The sequence below is a fragment of the Leuresthes tenuis genome, unplaced genomic scaffold (assembly GCF_036924035.1).
Source record: "Leuresthes tenuis unplaced genomic scaffold, fLeuTen1.0.hap1 SCAF_6, whole genome shotgun sequence".
Lineage (NCBI taxonomy): Eukaryota > Metazoa > Chordata > Actinopteri > Atheriniformes > Atherinopsidae > Leuresthes > Leuresthes tenuis.
Window position 1 is genome coordinate 17374682 of NW_027325360.1, and position 19397 is coordinate 17394078.

At 41.1% G+C, this 19397-nt stretch overlaps 1 protein-coding gene across 4 annotated transcripts in view; it reads right to left on the reverse strand.

Annotated features, from left to right (window-relative positions):
* Positions 1-19397, reverse strand: part of osbp2b (oxysterol binding protein 2b) — a 45550-nt gene that overhangs the window by 11629 nt on the left and 14524 nt on the right. For 3 of the 4 annotated variants that reach the window (XM_072387928.1, XM_072387929.1, XM_072387931.1), the window contains 2 exons: positions 6226-6476; positions 841-1039 (listed from right to left, as the gene is read on the reverse strand). In XM_072387928.1, the coding sequence (XP_072244029.1) occupies positions 841-1039; positions 6226-6476 (450 nt within the window). Of the gene's footprint in view, positions 1-840; positions 1040-6225; positions 6477-16070; positions 16454-19397 lie in introns of those variants that run through there. The other variant, XM_072387930.1, reaches the window with a different exon arrangement.

A 19397-nucleotide genomic window follows, 5' to 3' on the forward strand; every position in this document is an offset into this window, starting at 1 on the left:
AAGCAGTATGATTGCTACTTATTAATGTTCTGTGGTAAGAATATTCTGATTCTGATAAAAATAACTTCAGCTTTTAAAAGGAAAAAAACACATTTTTCTGCGCCCTACATTTACATTTCATACACCAACTATTTTTCAATGAGATGAGCCTTTTCTGATGTTCTACCTCTATGCTGAAAGTATGAATATGTGTAGGCAGCTAAACATGCCATAATGAGAGGTTGAAATAATTCTACACTCGGTAGGAGAAGGTTTAAGCCAATAATACATAGAGCTGACAGGAAAAAAGAGGAAGATGAATATGGGCTGGACTAGAACAGGCGAAATAGATGACCCATTCTTCTTCTTTTTTCTTTCTTTTTTTTTTTAACAAGAAATTATTATTTAAATGTATGTCCAATCAACCTTGGCTTTCTCCAATAAGTTAGACAACACTGCCTTATCTTTTGTATTGATTAAGAAAATAGATTTTTCTATTTAAGGAACAAATACATGACCTGTAAAGCTGATTAAAACAGATTACTGATTAATAACTCCCCCCCAAAAAACCTCAAAACAGGTCAGCTAAATAAAAGAACGTTTCTTTGATGATAATTTGGTTATGGGTTTTGGATAAACAGACAGACATGGGAGCACATGACTAATTCTTGGTTAATACAATAGCAACCTCTTACTTGGCTACTATCCAGTCCAAATCATCTGACACAACTTATAACTTCCTTTTTCCACTTTAGGTCTATACACAGTCTATAATATCAAGCCCAAGGCTACACATGACTTTAAGCCAGTGAAATGAGGTCTGCATTGAGTCCAACAATGGTAAGAAACAGACAGTCTCACCCTTATTGGTGGTCGGAGCACTAGGTGGGCTGGAAACAAGCGTGGGTGCTTCTCTCCACGCCCGCTCCAGGCTGTTGTGTTGTTTGGCCAGTTGCTCAATGGTCTCCTCTAGATGGGTACGCTGCTCTCTCTCATACTGCAGCGCCCGCTGCCATCGCCTGCTGTGAGTCTCAGCTAGGTCCAAGAAGTCTCGACACGCCTTGAGAAATGTGCACTCAAATATGTCATATACATATATAGATATATATATATACACAAACACACAATAGGAGAGACAGCATCTGAACGGAAAAGGGTGTAAAGACATCTGTAGCAATCATTGTAATCAGATCCTGATCACCACTGTTTGGAGCAATCATCAATATGTTAATTAGACGTCTGCCAAGCAATTACCGGGTCTCTGCTGATTCAAATGTACCTCTGAGCTAATTGTAAACAAAGATAACATCATTGAGTCATGAGCTGAAGTAAAACCACTGACTGCATAGCAGGCTAAATAAGATCTGAGAGGGGGATCTTTGCTGTTGTAATTCCACTGCAGAAACAAAGAGGTTACTTCAGATCACATATAGATGACATGTCAGCACTTGTTGGCCCAGCATCATGGGCCTCACAGCTCTCTTCATAGTCAGCGCAAAAGGTCAGTGAACTTAAATAATACCTCTCAGCTGACTATATAATACTAAAAATGTTGTCGTGGTCACCGAGCTTTCAATAGGACGGCTTCCAGAGGTTCTGAATTAAAACCCTTAAACTGGTTACGTTACATTTTAGCTCTGTAGCATTTTTGTGAGAGGTTTGTTAGAGTTCCTCCAAGAACCAAATGTCTCAGAACATGATCACAATTCTTTCATGGTCATTTGCAGCGAAGTTCTCTTTCATCCCAAAGCCCAAAGAGGAGTTGTGGATGAAGGCAGAAAGCTGTAGAGACAGCTCAGCTTATCACATATCTGATGAGAACTTATACATTGCTCGATGTATTAATAACCCTTATGATAAGGTGTCACTTTCAGATATTTTGCTGCTTCTGTTTAGTCCAGCTGTGACCAAAAGCTCAAGAAAAGTCTGTTTACCTTTCCTCAAGAGAAGCTACAAATCATTACAAAAGAGCTATATAGTGCTTGGCCTTTACTGTACGGCACAAAAATTGACTTACAGTTTAATGGTTATCTACCATTCAAACTCAACCTCATAATCATTTTCTGCAGTAATCCACATGTCTAATGGAAGATTTTAGATTTAAGCTTAATGGATAGATTAAATAATTCTGCTCTTATTAAATTTAACACAGAGATAAAACCTTTACTCTAATTTGATGCATAGAAAGAAATAACCACATAACAGCAACTGATATTTCAACTGGGCATAGCCACTGTTAACAAGTGTAACAAGCTTTCATACAGTGGGAGATGCAGTCAGGATGATACTTTTCTGTCAGAGTGAGTCTGCATATGTTACTTTATGCTTGTGAGAGAGGAGCACTTTACACACAAAGGCCAAGTCATGGTTTTATATCAGTTCAACCTAACTAAAACCAAATGTTGACAAATACATAGGTTTTTGTGCAATATTAGAATAAAATCACATTTTCAGTTTTTGCTATTTATATAGGCAATTGATCAATAAAAATATGCATGTTTTATTCTAAAGGTAGCACAGTTTTTAAATTGTGAGTGTATACACTATGTTCAATGCATAAATTAGTGCAGTTTGAGATGATACAGTAATAAATATTTTAAAAGAAAAACCTAACAGGACAGATATAACTGAACCTTTTGGCTTTTCAGGCGAGGAAATCTACAATCCGTCTCTTACCTTCAGCAGTCGTTCAAGAATAGTTTAAACATTAATGTCTGAGCTTCACTTTAAATGTCCCAAGTACATGTGATGCTGAGGTCCACTTCCTCAGACCGAACCGTCATATGAAACTCAAACCCCCGTTAAAGAAGTATGAAAGTTCCACTTTTTTAGTGCTGACTCTCCAATATGGACGCAGACTGCATGTGACTTCCTGCGTTGGGAAGAGATAATTGATAAAGGCTGACAAAGTGAACTGGCATGCAGCCAGGGTGTGTAAGGCAGAGCTGACCTTAAGAGTAGTCAGCGTGCATTCAAACGTTCTGGTGAACTCTGAAGAGGAAGCCACTTGGGAAACATTAAAGTCAACCTCCATGTGATTACACTATACAAACCAAACATGGTAGTTTTGGAAAAATGTGCATATGCCAACAGAAAAACCGTGTCACTAGAGTCACATGTGAAAATTAGGCCAACGGTGAATGAACTAAAGTGAAACTCTTTCCCCAGTCGTGACTCATTCTGCCCCCCCCTACTCATGCCTGAAACATCGTCCTGTTTCTTTGGCAAATGATGTACAAGCTATAGTTAGTTTTTAGAGCAAAGTGGATGTTTTTAACAGGGGCCAAACCCATGGCTACAAAATCCAATTCAATCTATCCTGCACTAATAGCCGCTTGAGTAGAGCCATTCACAAGACCAAAATGTACAACAGGGAAAGCTTGTGGGGTTCATTCCTTTCTCATAATAAGCACATTTATGGGAAACCAAATGGTGAATTACACAGTCCAGAAGGATGTTATTGCTTGTTCAATGAGTGTCATTTTCATCTTCTAATACATATTAAAAAATAATGTAAGGGTTTTTTTTTTTCTCATAATGGAAGTGAAATGAAAACCTTTATGTTTCTCATTATAAATCTATAACGGAAGTCTTAAGAAGCTCTTTCAAACACTCAATCTGTGTGAAAATTACAGCAGTCTAAAACATAACTACGCTTGAGCGAATTCACACCAAAAAAAACCAAATACCGGTAATGGCAAAATACCTCCAGCAGCGATGCTAGTATTTTACACTTATGTTACAGTGAATAAACTGTCATTTAGTTTAGTAAAAGACTGTAGAATATTGTTTATGTATCTTTTATGTGACCATGTTATGTGATTTTACAATATCTAACAGATGTGCTGCTGTTTATCATGAAAAGTAATGTACAACATTTTTCAAAATAAATCCTCACAAACTAAAAAAAAGTAAAAAATTAACACCATTATTTGGTGTCATAATGAGTAACTTGACAAATCAGATATTCTGTTAATTCATAAATAACTTGTGTCTGTGCTTGTCCTGTTGGATCTCAGTGCTGCATTTGATACAATCGATCACAGCATTCTGTTACAGAGACTTGAACATGTTATTGGGATTAAAGGAACTGCATTAGGATGGTTTAAGTCATATTCATCTGATAGATTCCAGTTTGTTCTTGTAAATGAAGAATCTTCCTCACACAACAGAGTAAGTCGTGGAGAAAAACTAGTCCATGCATTTGTTACTTCAAGATTGGATTACTGTAATTCCTTATTATTGGGCTGTCCCACATATTCTCTGAAAAGCCTCCAGCTGATCCAAAATGCTGCAGCCAGAGTTCTGATGAGAACTAACAGGAAAGATTATGTTTCTCCAGTTTTAGCTTCTCTTCATTGGCTCCCTGTTAAATTGTGAATAGAATAGTTATGGAGTTTTTCCCCCTCTTTTCTGTCTTCTCAAACCCCAGCTGGTCGAGGCGGATGGCCACACTTCCTGAGTCTGGTCCTGCCAGAGGTTTCTCCCTGTTAAAAGGGAGTTGTTCCTCTCCACAGTCGCCTCATGCACACTCAGAACGGGAAATTGTACCGAAGAGAAGTTTCAGGTGCAACCTGTTGGTTTCCTTAGCTAGGAAAATGTTTTTGAATTGGCTCTACTTGAATGAATTGGGACCTGTCCAGGGTGTACCCTCTCGCCCGATGACGGCTGTGATAGGCTCCAGGCCCCCCGCCACCCGACCGACGGATTAGGCGAGTATAGAAAATGGATGGATGGATGAATTGGATTAATTTTGAAATTAATTCATTGGATTTGATTGGCTTATGATTACAAGGAATTGAACTCCAACTGTGTTGAATTGGACTGTATTATCGCAGTGCCTCGAGATGAAATTTGTTGTAATTCAGTGCTATATAAATTAAACTGAATTGAATTAAATTGAATTGAACTGATTTGGATTAAATTGAATTGGATTAAATTTAACTGAATTGAATTGAATTGAATCGCTGCATTACTTGAAGCCGACGTCTCCCCTCAATCAAGTTCACTCAGCAGGCTATTTTCACTTTCCCTAACCGGGATCTCCTTGGGAGCAAAGCTACCATTTCATGTAAAATGGGCTAAAACAAGGATCCATTAATCAATTAATCCAAGCCTCTGCATTCATGGTGTCTGTAAGTGTAAGTGTAAGTGGTGTTTGACAATACTATTTCATGCTTATAAATTACAGTTGCCTACTACTTATTGGATAGCCTAATGCATGTTATGGTTAATCAACATGCAAGGGATGTAAATTTAACTGTCTTACAATTATTATGAATTACTCTAAGTTACTTCTGTAAATCCATCATACATTCACAGCAGTTAATTAGCATTTATAGGTACAAAAGTGCAGCAAACTATTTGTCAGACATGCATTAAAGCCAAAAAAACAATCACTGACCCCAAATCAAAACCACTGTGCAAAGCAGGAAGAAAGACAAACCTTGTGTAACTGTCTGAGTTCAGATTGAGTCGGTCTGTCTGTCTAACTGTAGACAAGAAGGCTCTGACATTTCTCATCAAGTTTGGGGGTCTGATGGGAGGGGAAAGCAGGGGCTATTCCTGTCACCCACACCCAAAATCATATCTAGTATCACTCCTTGAGGACCTCAAACCTTCCTGAACTCTCTTCCTGAACTAATGTAACGTAAAGCCAGTGGTACCGATTTCTGATGCAAGAGGGAGAGAGTACATGTGGAACTAATGTACAGCACAGCATTTCTTATTCTTACCACTCATATCACATGTCTAGTGGTATTATTTTTTTGATTCTCAAAGAATGTCCTTCTTAAATTTTAAAGTTAGCTGCACAGATAGTGAAGATCTTTGAGGTTTATGGGTTCTAGGTTTACAATTAGCTGGACTTGGTTTATTTTAAAAACAATAGTGGTATTCTTAATAATAAAACAAATACATGTTATAGTTTTTAAGGCAGCAAACACAGATTTTACAACCACGTTTGCCATAAAAAGATAATCGGGTAATTATGTTTCTGTATCATGTTTCAGTAGGTTCAAAAGGATCTGGGGAGGTGTTAAATTGCTGATTAAAACCTCAGTCTGCACTCTTTCAGTGCACTCTTTTTAACATGCGACACACACTGAGGTTATCCCTTCATCACTCACTAACCAGGACATTATAGATGGCTGGTATTCCTGTCACAGTGATCACGCCAAAGCACACGGGACACAGATCACTCTCTTCTCACTGCTACTGCAATTTGCATCTCTCCGGAGTACTTACATTGATCATAGCATTGGAAGTGATGCGGAAGAGGGTGGCTCTCTCGTTGACTGCCTTGATCTTTTCTCCTCCCTCCACGGGGACTTTCAGGCCTTCGAGTTCACTCAGGGAACGCTGCAGGGCTGCTCCATGCTTGGCAATCAGGTCGTTACATGTGCTGAGGTCATCGAGCTTGCTGACAAGGATCTTTAAGGTGCCCTGAATTTCACTCCGGTCCGACTGGGATGCGGGTTCCTCGTCCCCAGAGTCATCTGGAAGGGAGGGGTCACAAAAAGAAGAAATGAATAAATAAAAACGATCTACTTTATATTCAATCATTCTGTGAAAATTCTATTCAACAATGCAATATATGAAGAAACTCTCCTCTTTTTAAGGCGATACGTCCCATTAGTGATACATCAACTTGACTCTATTATGGCGTTCAAAAACAGTATGCAGTTTTGCCTCCCGCTCGGTGACCACCACGAGTCAAACTGTCCCAGCTAACCTATCACAGACAGTTAACTGATGAAGATAGAGGAAGTCAGTTCAAACCAGGGACTTTGAATGACGATACATCCAAGTCAATCTGAGGTCCCTTACAAGAGTCTATCTCCACATGCTGCAAAATAATATGAGGTGAATGTTTCTGTTCTAACCAATCAAAACAAAGACATATGGCAGGGTAAATACCGGAGTCACGTAACATCATGTTGTCCTTCTGCTAATGCTAAGAACACACATGACAAGGTGGAGTGAGAAGAAGGAAGACATGGAGAAAAATAATAGAATGAGGACACGGAAGAGGACAGCATTCGTCTCATCATACAAAATAAATCCCTGGGATAACAGGGTTAAAAGTTTGAGTGTGGAGAGAAAGTCTATCCTCCTTTCTGCCATTCTGCTGCCTTCTACACTGACATGCATATCGTGCTGTCTCACACTGAAATGGTCTGTTAAGTAGCTGATAGCAGAGACTGTCGCAGTCATCGCAAGAGGCAGCATCACAGCAACACTTTCTCCTGAGAACTATGACCTTGCAGTGGGAGAGCCTATTTGCACCATGCAAAGATAACATGGATCTGGACCTTGGGGGAAGGAGGCGGCCTGGCAGTTGCAGGCCAACATCACTAACTGCGTTCAAATTTGACCAAGACATCATTGGTGCATCCAACTCCTCGGAGAAAAAAACAGAAAAAAGATATATTCATACTGAACCGACTTATTTGATGATAAACATCCACACACAATGATGAAGTAGTACTGTTTGGGAAGTCATTTTTCTGAAATAAAGTGGCAGGATACTGAAAATTACGTGACCAAGTTTTCATATAATATGTAAGTAACATTTGGATGTTAAAACAAGAATTTACCACTTAAAAGTTTTCAATAACCATGACAGCATTAGGAGCAGAGGTGCCTGTTTGCTTTTGAGGCCAAAGACAATATATACAGCATATTAAACAAAGTGACAGAGTCATTAGTCAAGAAAGAACTTATTTTTAGTCACACTTCATACGTAGCTTAATGGTTCAGCTCAAAAAATATGTTAACAACTGCTGGGAGGGCAGATATCCATCATTCCCGGAATGAATCCTAATGACTTTAGTGATCATCGGACTTAACTTGAAGGCAGCATGAGGTTGGCATTTGTGTTTTTTAGAGAAATGTCATCACATCTGTTTGTTGGCTAGCCAAGAAAAATGGTTAAGACATTAATGTTCCCCTCAGGATGAACTGTAATGATGTCAAATGAAAGGTTTAAGTGTTAAGGAATCACATTTTGGGTCATCCTAAAAGTTTTGTTAATGCACACACTTGCAAAACCTCTGCTCTTCTTCGAGTTTGCACAAATAAGTCAAATTTAAGCATGATAAGAGTCAAAAACTGGAAATGGTTACATTGACCTGACTACATACTGCTAAACACCCACATGTCGGCACCGATACTGAAAGGGCATTAAGGACCATACAACAGCATGAACAGTGGCATTGTATAATGTCATAATGTGTATTCCTGTATGATGAAGTTGATATACTGTACATATTACAAGCTAAAATAGTAAATTAATATCAGCCCCTTCCTTACGGCTGCTAATGTGCAGTGCGAAAACTAAACTGTACTGCTGAGAAAAGAAAAGAACATTTCTCACCATGTTTACATTCCTGGGCATCCATTTTACCTCAAAGGTAGCAAAAGTTCACGGTATCACGTAAGATACAGCACGAAAAGGTCACTGAGGCAGACCCCGAGGTGCTGTACAGTGATGAGTGAGCTCTCAAAGAGACACAGCTGTCAGACCATCAGAGAGAAGAGACAAAAACTAAACAATCCACCAAAAGGTCAGCGCTGCAGCCCCACAGCAGGAAACTGAATCAAACCTGGATTTGAAAATGACACCACCCATTACCAGCCAGAAGCAAAGGCAAAATCAAATCACACAGCATTTCAATAAAGTCGTGGCAGGGGAAAGCGGGTAGAAGATCAAAAAGCTGACGACCTCAGATAGTTGTCTGTAGGGAGTGTCGAGCAACTGCAGCGCAAAGCAAAAAAAGAGGAGACAGTGAAAGAGGTGCGTTGAGCCAGTTTTGAGAGAGCTGGAGAGGATAATGAAATCAGCCTTTAATTGATAAAGCCTGACTGTGGCAGCGCAGCTTTAAACAGATACGTTAGTCGGCCACTTGGTTTAGCTGAGAACTTCCCCCCACAAGGAAACAATTTTCCAAATAATATCAATTTACATGTCCGACCCCCACTTCCAATGAGACGATGAAAATATAAACAACATCATTTGGAACGAAAGAAGGACCCACAGCATTTGTGTTATGTAACTTCACTGTGCTTTTAAAACAAGCAGAGAGTAAACAGATAAACCTCAAAGCATAATATCAATAAGGCTTGGTGCCTGGTGTGATGTTCATTTTGCACAGCAAGAAGAACAGCACACACACTGGATGTGGCAAATTAACATTACTATATTTGGATGCATTTCTGGCATACAAAACCTATTAGTCTGGCATCTTTCTAATGCCAAAACACAGTGGGCTACGGCGGGAGAAACACCTTTGCAAGCTTTTAATTGGGAGCAGGACAAAGACTAATTAGTCTAGAGTAAATCCTTTATGCCAAAAAACTTTCTGTGCAGTCAGGAAACTTCCTGAAAAAAAGAAACAAACTTTTGTGCATCACACTAAATGTTACAAATTGGAAGAGTATGCAATGTGCAAGCTCCTTCCAGTCCTTCCAATCCAGGGGATAAAGACATCTTGGCTTGAAGCTTCTATAAAATCTTGTTAGCTGTGTATCAGCAATAATGACATAAACATTGTAGACTGACCCATAGTGACCCCCTAAATGTAATCAAACTAAAACATGACACAGATGAAAACCAAGGTTACTGACTGAGCTTAACGGTAAACTCATTCCCCCAAATGCTCTGCATCACGTCCACATTTCAGGGTGTAAAATTACATACGAGGCTCTGGATAATGTTAGGATCATTTCAGAGCTGCTCTGAGGGCGAACAAAAAGAAAATCAACAAAAAACTGGAGAGCCCGCAGAGAGCAGAGAACACATTTTACAAGTACGAGCCCAGCCGTACTCATATCATTCGCCCTCATTCTGCCAATGAGCTCAGCAGCTTTCAGTGATGCCACTTAAAAATAAACTGTCACATGAACCACGGCATGTTTGTTTAGAGGAGCCTCTGCTTACAGCACGTCTTCTCTTTCTAAGGAAAAGCACTGAGAGCTGCAATAACACTGATTCTGGCCCGAGGATCCAGAGTATTGACAACCTGCAGCTCCAAGGAGGAATCGGAACACAAAGTCTCCTTCGAAGTATGCCAGACATCCTTTCATTTCACAGAGTGAGATCCATACAGCATCGACAAAATGTCCGGCATCACCGGACAAGTCTGAGTACTGGAGAAGAAGATAAACATGGTTTATCAACGATATAACTCAGATCTGGAATTAAAAGGGTATACTGGGTTTTACACCTAAAGTTGTGTCAATAAATGACCTCTTTATGGTTTCTGTGCATTCATGCTTGGCCTGCCCCCTCTTATTTCCAACCCCTTCCCTCACTCCAGCAGCTGTAGATTGATGGGATCTCGAGGCAAAGTCGACACCGCGAGGCAAGACCAGGAACCCATTACCAGTCCAGTCATGCCTCAAGGGCGCACTTCCAACCCCCTTCCCCCACAGCCTGACACCTCAGAGAACACGCTGTATCGACACAAATACAGGTTCATTTCTAGTTAACTTACTACCGCACTTTGCTTCGAAGATGAATGAATTTATTTCAGAGGCGAGCTGAGATAAAAGCACATAAAACGACAACATTTCAGCACATAAACACACGTCCATTGTGAAGCTAAACATGCACAAAGCTTATTTGTTCCTCCATCCTTCCCTATCGTTTACCTCTGTGTTCAGGACAAAACTTTCGAGTAAGGGGAAAAAAGAGAGAAAGTAGGAGAGTAGGCAGTATGTAATTGGTTGAGCTGTCGGGGCTCGTCTCTCTGCTCGTCTCTCTGCTTGTCCCTGAGGACAGGCTGTCAGATTGGTGGAGCCAGGCCTCCGGCTGACAGGACGTCACCCTGTGGCAGAAAAATGAGTACATCCAGCAGGCAAGCACATGGGAGAAATGTACTGCACCCTTGTTTCAGCGTGGTATTGAAACTTGCTGAGATCTCTAATTAAAGGGCTGCAAATATCTTGTTTATTTTTAGAATATTCTTTACTTCTGTTTAGAAAATCTATCAGATATTTTTTTTTTACAAGTCAGAGTTACCAGAGAGCCGTGAATTGTGAGTGATGGTCGCATTTTACCATTATTTTTGGTATTATTTCAACAAATTTGTTGTCTGTTTTAAAATCCATGCGTACATTTGCTACACCTACTTTATCCAGTTCAGTCCCAGCTGCAATCGGGTGAGAAGCAGAGTACAGAGAGAAAAGATGGACAAAGTTAACTGTTAAAAACAGTGCAGAAGAGCCTTAACGTGCAATTAAACTTCACTTCTGATCGCAGCTGATGGCTCGGATACATCTCTTTTTTTCATTTAAACCGCATCAACCTCTCAGTTAGAAAGTTGTGTCAATAAATTGTCTCCCAAAATCATCATTTTTCTGATATTTTTCTGAGCCTAACCCATCCTGAGGACAAAATCTGGGACCTTTTGCTGACCTGACGTGACTCAACCAAATTCTGTAGGAAAGCTGTAAGACTTTTGTACTGTTGTAAGCTTTTACACACATAAACCATTCAGCCATCCGATAGATAGTCTCACCTCACCCTCAAAAAGGTTGTGGCACGGTGGAGCTAGTCCCAGCGGAGTTTTAGCAGTTTGGACAGGAGACAAGGCACAACCTCTTCCAGTCACGAATCCGTCACAAAGAGACAGACAACCATGCGTACTCACATTTACGAGCCAATTTAGAACCTTTGATTTACCTAACAAGCATGTGGTTGAACTGTGGGAATAACGCACAAGAATAACGTAGAAACCCCACAGTGAAACACTCGAGTCAGTCAGCAGGTCCCAACCAAACCTCTCCTCTCGTCTAACTTTAACGCACCAGTGGTAACTACCCATTCTGTTCCCCTGTTTGATAAATGTATTGTAAATTAATTGAACATGTACTGATATCATCCCTGCGGAAGTCATGGTATTGTTTTTACTTAGTCATCTTAAAGCGGAAGCAATCAACGAGCTGCACCCTAGACTCCAGCATAGGTCATTTACAGTATTTGTTTCAGCACAGACGTCACACCGAGGAGGAATGACTGTTTTGCAGCTTCCTTCGATAGTGTGTGCGAAGAGAAAAGGGAGAAATGAGAGGTATAGGAAACAGAGAGGAGGTTAAGCTATATGAAGAGAGTGGACGTGTCCCACAGGATGGGACTGTAATCCTGGCCAGTAATTGCTAACTGTTTCAATACCTCCCCTGAGATACATCACAAGGACACAAACTGAGGAGACGGCAGGTTAAAACCGGTAATATGGGGCTCAGCAGTGCAACTCATCACTGTCCCCAAAGCTCCGCAGCACAGCCCTGGAAGTGTATCCAATCGAACACTCTCTGCAAGCAAAATAAAAGACTAGCAGCAAACTGCAGCAACTGAGCATTGAGTTTGAATTCAGTAACACCCTACAATGTGTTAGGAAGGAGAAAGAGAAAAAAGAATGATCACAATGTTGACAACAAAAGTAATGGATATTACATTATGCCGAGATAAATGTGAAAACGTTCCAGCTAAATCAAACCAGCGAGAGCTGTTGAGGTTATTAACTGTCCTCCAACCTCAGAATACAAGCTGAGGTCGCCCACTCGCTGTGGCGGCAATTTTAGGATACAGCAGCAGTGATGGAGAGGATTACAGAGACCATCTGAACTCTCTGATGTCTTCAAAGTCTGAGCCTAAATCTGTTAATTAGAAGTTACAACCTTCTCATTTTAAATCCGTGTATACAGCAATGAGAATAACACAGTGATAAAATACAAGCTCACATACTTAAGTGTTAAATGAACAAGTATTTAAACAACTGCGTGGGCTGCGATGGAGGTCTGTTAAACACTATCTTGGCTAAACTGTGGCGTGAAGACTGAAAACATAATACAGTAACACTTCCCGAAGAGTCATTGTTGTTGATATCTTTCGGATAGCCCTCCTGAGATATATCCAGTTGTGATTCTCTCTGATAGAACCATTTGCACTAGTTATGCTGCCAAATCGCAGCTCTCATCATTAGGAGCTGGGTGCCTTAAACTTCACATGCGATTAACAGGAAATATGAACTGTTAACCCCCAGACTTACTAGACAATGTTAGTCATGGGGGGCAGGATATTGTTTTCTATAACATGACACAAATTTATCACCCATCAAAAGTCTCCCCACGGTTCGCCACGGAACACCTCTGGCTGTTTTGGGATGGCTAAGCATCACTATTGTTGCATATGAAGGATCAGTGTTGTTTTAATGCAATGCTGACTTTGCATCTTGATTTCTGTACAAATGTGATGAAATTATTCACCATGACTGGGAAATGTCATAACAACCACCGCAATGACAACCAATTTAAGCTCGGAGAGTTATTCCGAACAGCTTGATGTGGATCTTGATCTCATGTTTGACAGTTAGTGTGGTTGGAAAACTCAGAAGCCTAGAAAGATGGCCGGAACCAGAGCCAATAACCCCTGAACACAGTTATTCATGTGATTTATCGTGATAATAACTGTTGGGATGTCAGCACTACAAGACGAAATGTCGTGAAGGGAGACATCAAGGGAAGCAGCAAGTAGTAACAGTTTCCACCGAGCTGTTCATCGATATCTGAAAAAATGTGAACGTTGACTGTGCAGCAGGCTACTGCAGGGACTCTGAACTATGGCTGACCCTGTGCTCCTATCGTAGGGCCAGAGACTGAGTGTGTTTGTTTGACATATCTGAGCAGGCAGACAAAGTTTTTCGTTTTCGTCTTCAGCAGGAACGAGATCTGAGCCGAGACACGGGGGAACGGGCTGTCAAACTGGCGTGAAATTTCACATGGACGTGAAGCTCCAGAAGGGATTTTACACGTCAATATAACATTCTAATTAAACCTGTTCATAATAGCAGCGCCAGAGGTTTCTGCTGAGTAAGAGAGCTTTTCTTTGTCTGATAACACAGGCTATCACTGAGCCGTCACATGAGCAGAAATCTTCCCGGCTAAAAGGACTAGAAATACAATTTAGAATATAAATATATAATATAACAGGACACAGGGACAACAGAGATGGGTGTGGGAGGTACGAAAGGCACTGCTCTGATCATTTATCTCATAAGAATAAGCCATAATATTGACTTGGTTATTTAAATCAGAAGTTTTAGAGGCTCGATGTGTCTGTCAGATTTGTTAGCATATAAAGAAAAATCCTACTTCCACTGTTTTTTCCACGATCGTCAGTGAGACGGGATTGTTTGGCTTTTAGAGGTTTTGCGATCATGTTGTGAGACATCTTATCGTTCCAGCTGTTTTACTTATCGGTGATTTTAGATTTTCTGTGTTTATTTACGTCAGTAGTTTCTATCTGTCTTTGTGTGTTTTTATCGATGCCAGTGGACACAACTGAGAAGTGGGAGTGGGAAAAAAAACATTTTTTTTGTCATTTAGACTTATCCAACTCTAATGTTTTTTCCATAAGATTGTCAGAATTCAAAATGGCGACCACTTTCAAAGCCTCCAACCTTTTTCATGTAAGAGCTAATGTGTGCATGTAAGGCGGCTGCATGTGAATGAACGGCTCCAGTCAAAAATCAGGACACACCTACCATTTTAAAACAGTAAAACTCTGAGCCTAATTTTGAGAGAATTGTTCTGACAGGGTGTCAAGACTTTTGGCTGGTAGTATATATAACTAGTTACATTCAGTTCCTCTACATCACACAAGTATTTATAATAAGACAAGCTTAAGGTCAGTGTCATGTTCTCATAGAGGCTTTTAATCCCTCACATAACGGTGTTACTCTATAAAAGAAAGGTTTGTAGGTGTGTGTCTCTGGATCAGACCTCAGATGTGTGTTGTATTTGTCCTGATACATGATCTTTATCTAACTTCATCACATCTTGGCATTAAGAACAATGTGCAGAAGCCAGTTATGAAAAAGCCTGCCAACACGGTATGCACTGCCCATAAAATCAAAGGTGATACTTTGTACATCTATTTCTAGTAGATCAGCAAGGTCCAAGTAAGCAGATGAGAAACAGGGATTTTTAAAAACAACATTTTACAGTTTAACTGATTTTCCAAGTTCATTATGTGTAATTATCCCATTGGCTTATCTTTGTTAATGTTACACCCTTTAGAATTATGTCAAGCATATGTGTCTTTTGATTGGTTTGGATACTCACAGCCACTTCCTATATAAGAGGGCTTCTAATTTCTAAAAATTGTCTGACGAAGGTCTGACACCTGAAATTAGTCATTAAATAGTTTTTGGAAGTCAGAACAGTTTACAAGGGCTTCTACTATACTGCCCATGCCAACTTCATTTTAGCAAACAAACAGGCCAAGTGAGGAGACTGAAAGCCTGGGGCTTAATAGCACAGCTGTTCAATTCCACATTGTCCAACTCTGCCACAAGCAAGAACACAATGGATGAAGTTAGAGAAGTGGAAAGACAAAACAGAGTGGATAAAGACACAGAGGGGAAATTCAACAGCATAATAATAAAAATAGGCTGATACTGTGCTACCATGAGCAGTAATAAAATCTAGATTTGCTCTGTGCAAAATGCCTGCCTGCTGCATCACTAATACATAGTATTTCATCTTTGGTTCAAAACTTGTATCAATCTTTAATAACAAGAGACTGTCTTCACCACCCTGCTGCAGTACAGAACTGGTTGTAAGACCTTCAAACATACAGCACCTCCCATTTTACAGTTTCTGATGCCGAAATAATCAACACTTATAACACAAACACAGATATACACTGCCAGCATGACACGTCGACCTGGCAGGCTCTGGCTCATCCATATGCAAATGTAAGGTGGAACAAAGAAGAGAGGAAATGAGCATGAGTTAAAGCGGCATGGGAGAAGGAGGGGAAAGAGCATGCAGTGCAGAGTGCAGGAGAGGGGACAGGCTGCTCTTTTTTCAGCATGAGGAGCTGTGTTGCTGAAGGAGGCTGCAGAAATAGAAGCACTGATGGTGGCAGAAGCCACAGAGAGGGAGCAGAATGGAGGATTGACAGCCACCTCTCAGACGTACAATAAGGAAGAGATGGCAGGGAGAGACCTATCGTTGGGACAGAGGGAGAGGAGTGTGACAGCTCCATGCTCCTGTGCTGCAGCTTTAGTTGTAACTGTACTGACCCCGGTTGAGCCTACTCAAACAGCCTGAGTTGCAGAAGGAGCGGACCGCCCCTGGCTCCCAGCAGCTCCGGCCCTTCATCCCACTCTTCGCAGGCCTGATCCAACTCCACGCTCCCTGAGACGCAACGCCGCCCCTGGGCCGCTACATCCTTCCAGCGAGGGGAGGGCTGAGCCAGCGACTTTCCATTTTCAGCGTTGCAGCATGCACACGAACTCATGCATACTCACACGCACACAATGATGTGGTGGGTGATGCGGGCACCCCCTGCAATTCCAATGTCCAACATAGCACTGCTTGTCCTCTTAGCCTGCATTCCCCTGTCCTCCAGAAACACACACACACTGCATACGCAAAATTACAAAGCTCGGCACATTTTCCATTCTCCTCCACATGCTTCTCTTAGTGCAGTGCAGACTGGAGAGGGAGGGAGGGAGGGTGGCAGAGAGCGAGGGAGGCTGAGCGGAGACAGGATTCGGCAGCCAGCAGTCATTCCCACAGCAAAGACCACATTGATTCCTCTCTGTCCCCTTCTCGTCGCTTGACAGCAAACGTCAACAATTTCAGGAAAGGAATAACGGCAGAGATTTGGCAAAGGTTACGCCGATTCACAAAGGGAGAGCTTGTATAACGAGCCTCAAAAGATGAAAAGATTGAGTCCGAAAGGGGTCACTGCTCTGAGGGAGGAAGGTCAAACATAACGCCGCTCGATAGAAAGGGCACGTCCTCCTCTGCTGACTGATGCATCACTGCAGTATCATCCACTGCCTGAGTGTTGCTCTAATGCTTATCGCCGGCTGTTGATTGACAATCTAAAATCTGACCTCTAGACCAGTGTGATGCACAAACATGGTATAAACTGCAACTCCCATCAACACTCCCTGCAATTTCATAGAGCATAAAGGTTGCCATTGCAGTATCTCTGCCAGTGAACAAACTGAACTGTAATGCAAATCAAGGTCACCTCAGCCAACAAAACCATTTTTCGACACCTACAGTGAGTATCAATTCTGGGTAAGACTGGCCAGTTCTTTTAAACATAAGAGAGGCGAGCATGCATTTAGCATGGTTGGCCTTAAATTGTGTACTTGTTTAACACTCAATAATAGATGCTTCAACTCCATTTCCTTGGACCAATCTTGCACTTCATAGCCACCGTGTGGACATAAAAGTATTTTATGCATGTGTTACCTTTACAGCGTTTAGTACTTATGATTTCATTGCATGCCTCTTAATTTACATAAACCTCTCATTTGTGTGTGTTCCTTGATTTGATATCACTGATTATTTAAAGCGCCTACTTCCGGATTTAGCCATCACCATCTTGTTTTCTGCAGCCAGAGGTGACATTCAAGGAATGGATCTGACAGAGACCCATGGCAGGTGACACATCTCTTACTCAACACAGAGCTGCATATTGTAATGCATCGCTTTAAATCTTTTTTAAGAACATTCATGCATTCTTCACAAGCTGTAAGCGCTTTGATTTCTCCTGTAAGGTTGGGCTTTTTAAGATGTGGGTCTTTTGCGATCAAGTCACTTTGGAAGCCCGTCTAAAGCGACATTTTCTGACTGGGGTCAACAGACGTGGGTTTGTTTATAAATGTATGCGTCTTTATCGTGAAAACTGCTTCAAGTATTTAACCCGGATGTGAGGCAAGATAACACCCAAAGTTACAGGCGTCATGAATCTCCTATAAATAGAAATTTCCCTTCATGGCAGTTTTCAACCATACAATCATGGATTCCATCTGACATTAACAGGAAATTAAATCAACCTATTAGCTGAAAGCATATTCCAGAAGTAGTATGAATTTTGCTTTAGGTTGTACTCCATAAACACATACGTACTCCATATACAGCAGCAAGGCGGTATCGGCATTGTAGCTTCCTGTGGGCTAAGAGCAAATAAAGAAAACCAAAACAACTACTTCCTGACCTGTTTAGGTCTCAGTTATTCTACAGCCACTCGATCCCAACCACTGCCTCTGTATTGTAATATCGTCGTTGCAGAGATTCTGTAGAAATATCTGATAACAGCAGGATCAGGTGAAAGGGGAGAACTGCTACCGGCTGTAAGTGAGGTGACAGAAGTGCTGATGAAGAAAGGTTGTTGGACTGTAAAGAAATAATGTTACCTAAATGTCCTGCGGCTCGCTCTACGAAGCACCGAAGCATGAAACCACAAATAAGTTCATACTTGACCTTCATCCCTCTTTACTGGTTAGGTGTAAAAACAGTGAAGAACAGCATCTACTTTGGTGCTTTTTAGGTTATTTAGTCTTTTGTTTCAATAATTGACCTGACTTACAGTTACATTTATAGAAATGTAGATCCCACATTCAATCAAACAGATTATTAATGACACAAGAATGTAAAATGTAACTGTTTTATTTTTCTTTTTAGCTAAAGAGACTGCATCTAAAATCTTAATATTATAGGACACATACTCCAGTCCCCTATTCATATGATATCAAAGTTGAGACACATAAAAGCAAAAACATCTGAGAGACAAACAAAAAAAGAGAGATAGTGTTTAAAGAGCATAAGTAACAGACTCATTAAGCCAATTACTGAATCTCACAGGAGGAACCCAAACTCACGCAGGGTCCACAGCCTGAATACACCGAGCTCATTAAAACGGGCAAACGGCTCAAGAGCGAGAAGTCTTTCATCAGAGGGGGAAAACTACGCTTTTAAGATGACATTTCAGAAGTCGCATCCCAACTCTAAGACCATTAGGCTGTGTTACCTCCAGCAGCAGAAGGCATGTAAAAGTACCTTGTGTGAGATACTGTGCTGCCTCGCTGCCACTGAGGAAACACAAGACCTGGGTATGTGAGAACCAGAACACAGAGAGCGACAGCAGTGAAACACAAGCCCGTGCTGAAGTGTCCTAATGGGCCGACGCTCCTGTGGTAATAATAACCCGCTTATCCAAAAAGAGGAGGAAGATCTTCAATTAACCACACGTGTAAGACTCAAGAGTAATTGCTCCCCGCGTCGGTCTGTTCTGGCTAAGAAGACCGTGCATCAACTCGATGACTGAGTAATCTCAAACAGACACTTCATATGAAAGCCCCATGCAGCACAGTGAAATTGCAGCTGGCGCTCAATACGCCAGGGCAATGAATCACCTAACCCTACGAGCATTTCGTCATCTCTGAAATACAAACTCCAGGTGCCATGTTTGCACGGCAGATGCTGAAGTTGGCACTGTAAGTACCTCTGTGAGTTGGAATTTTTGGAATGTTTTTCAAGATATCTCAGCTCGTGTCTTAAAGCCAGCGGAAGAGGTAGAGATACGGTTTCCTCCATCTTAGGCAAAT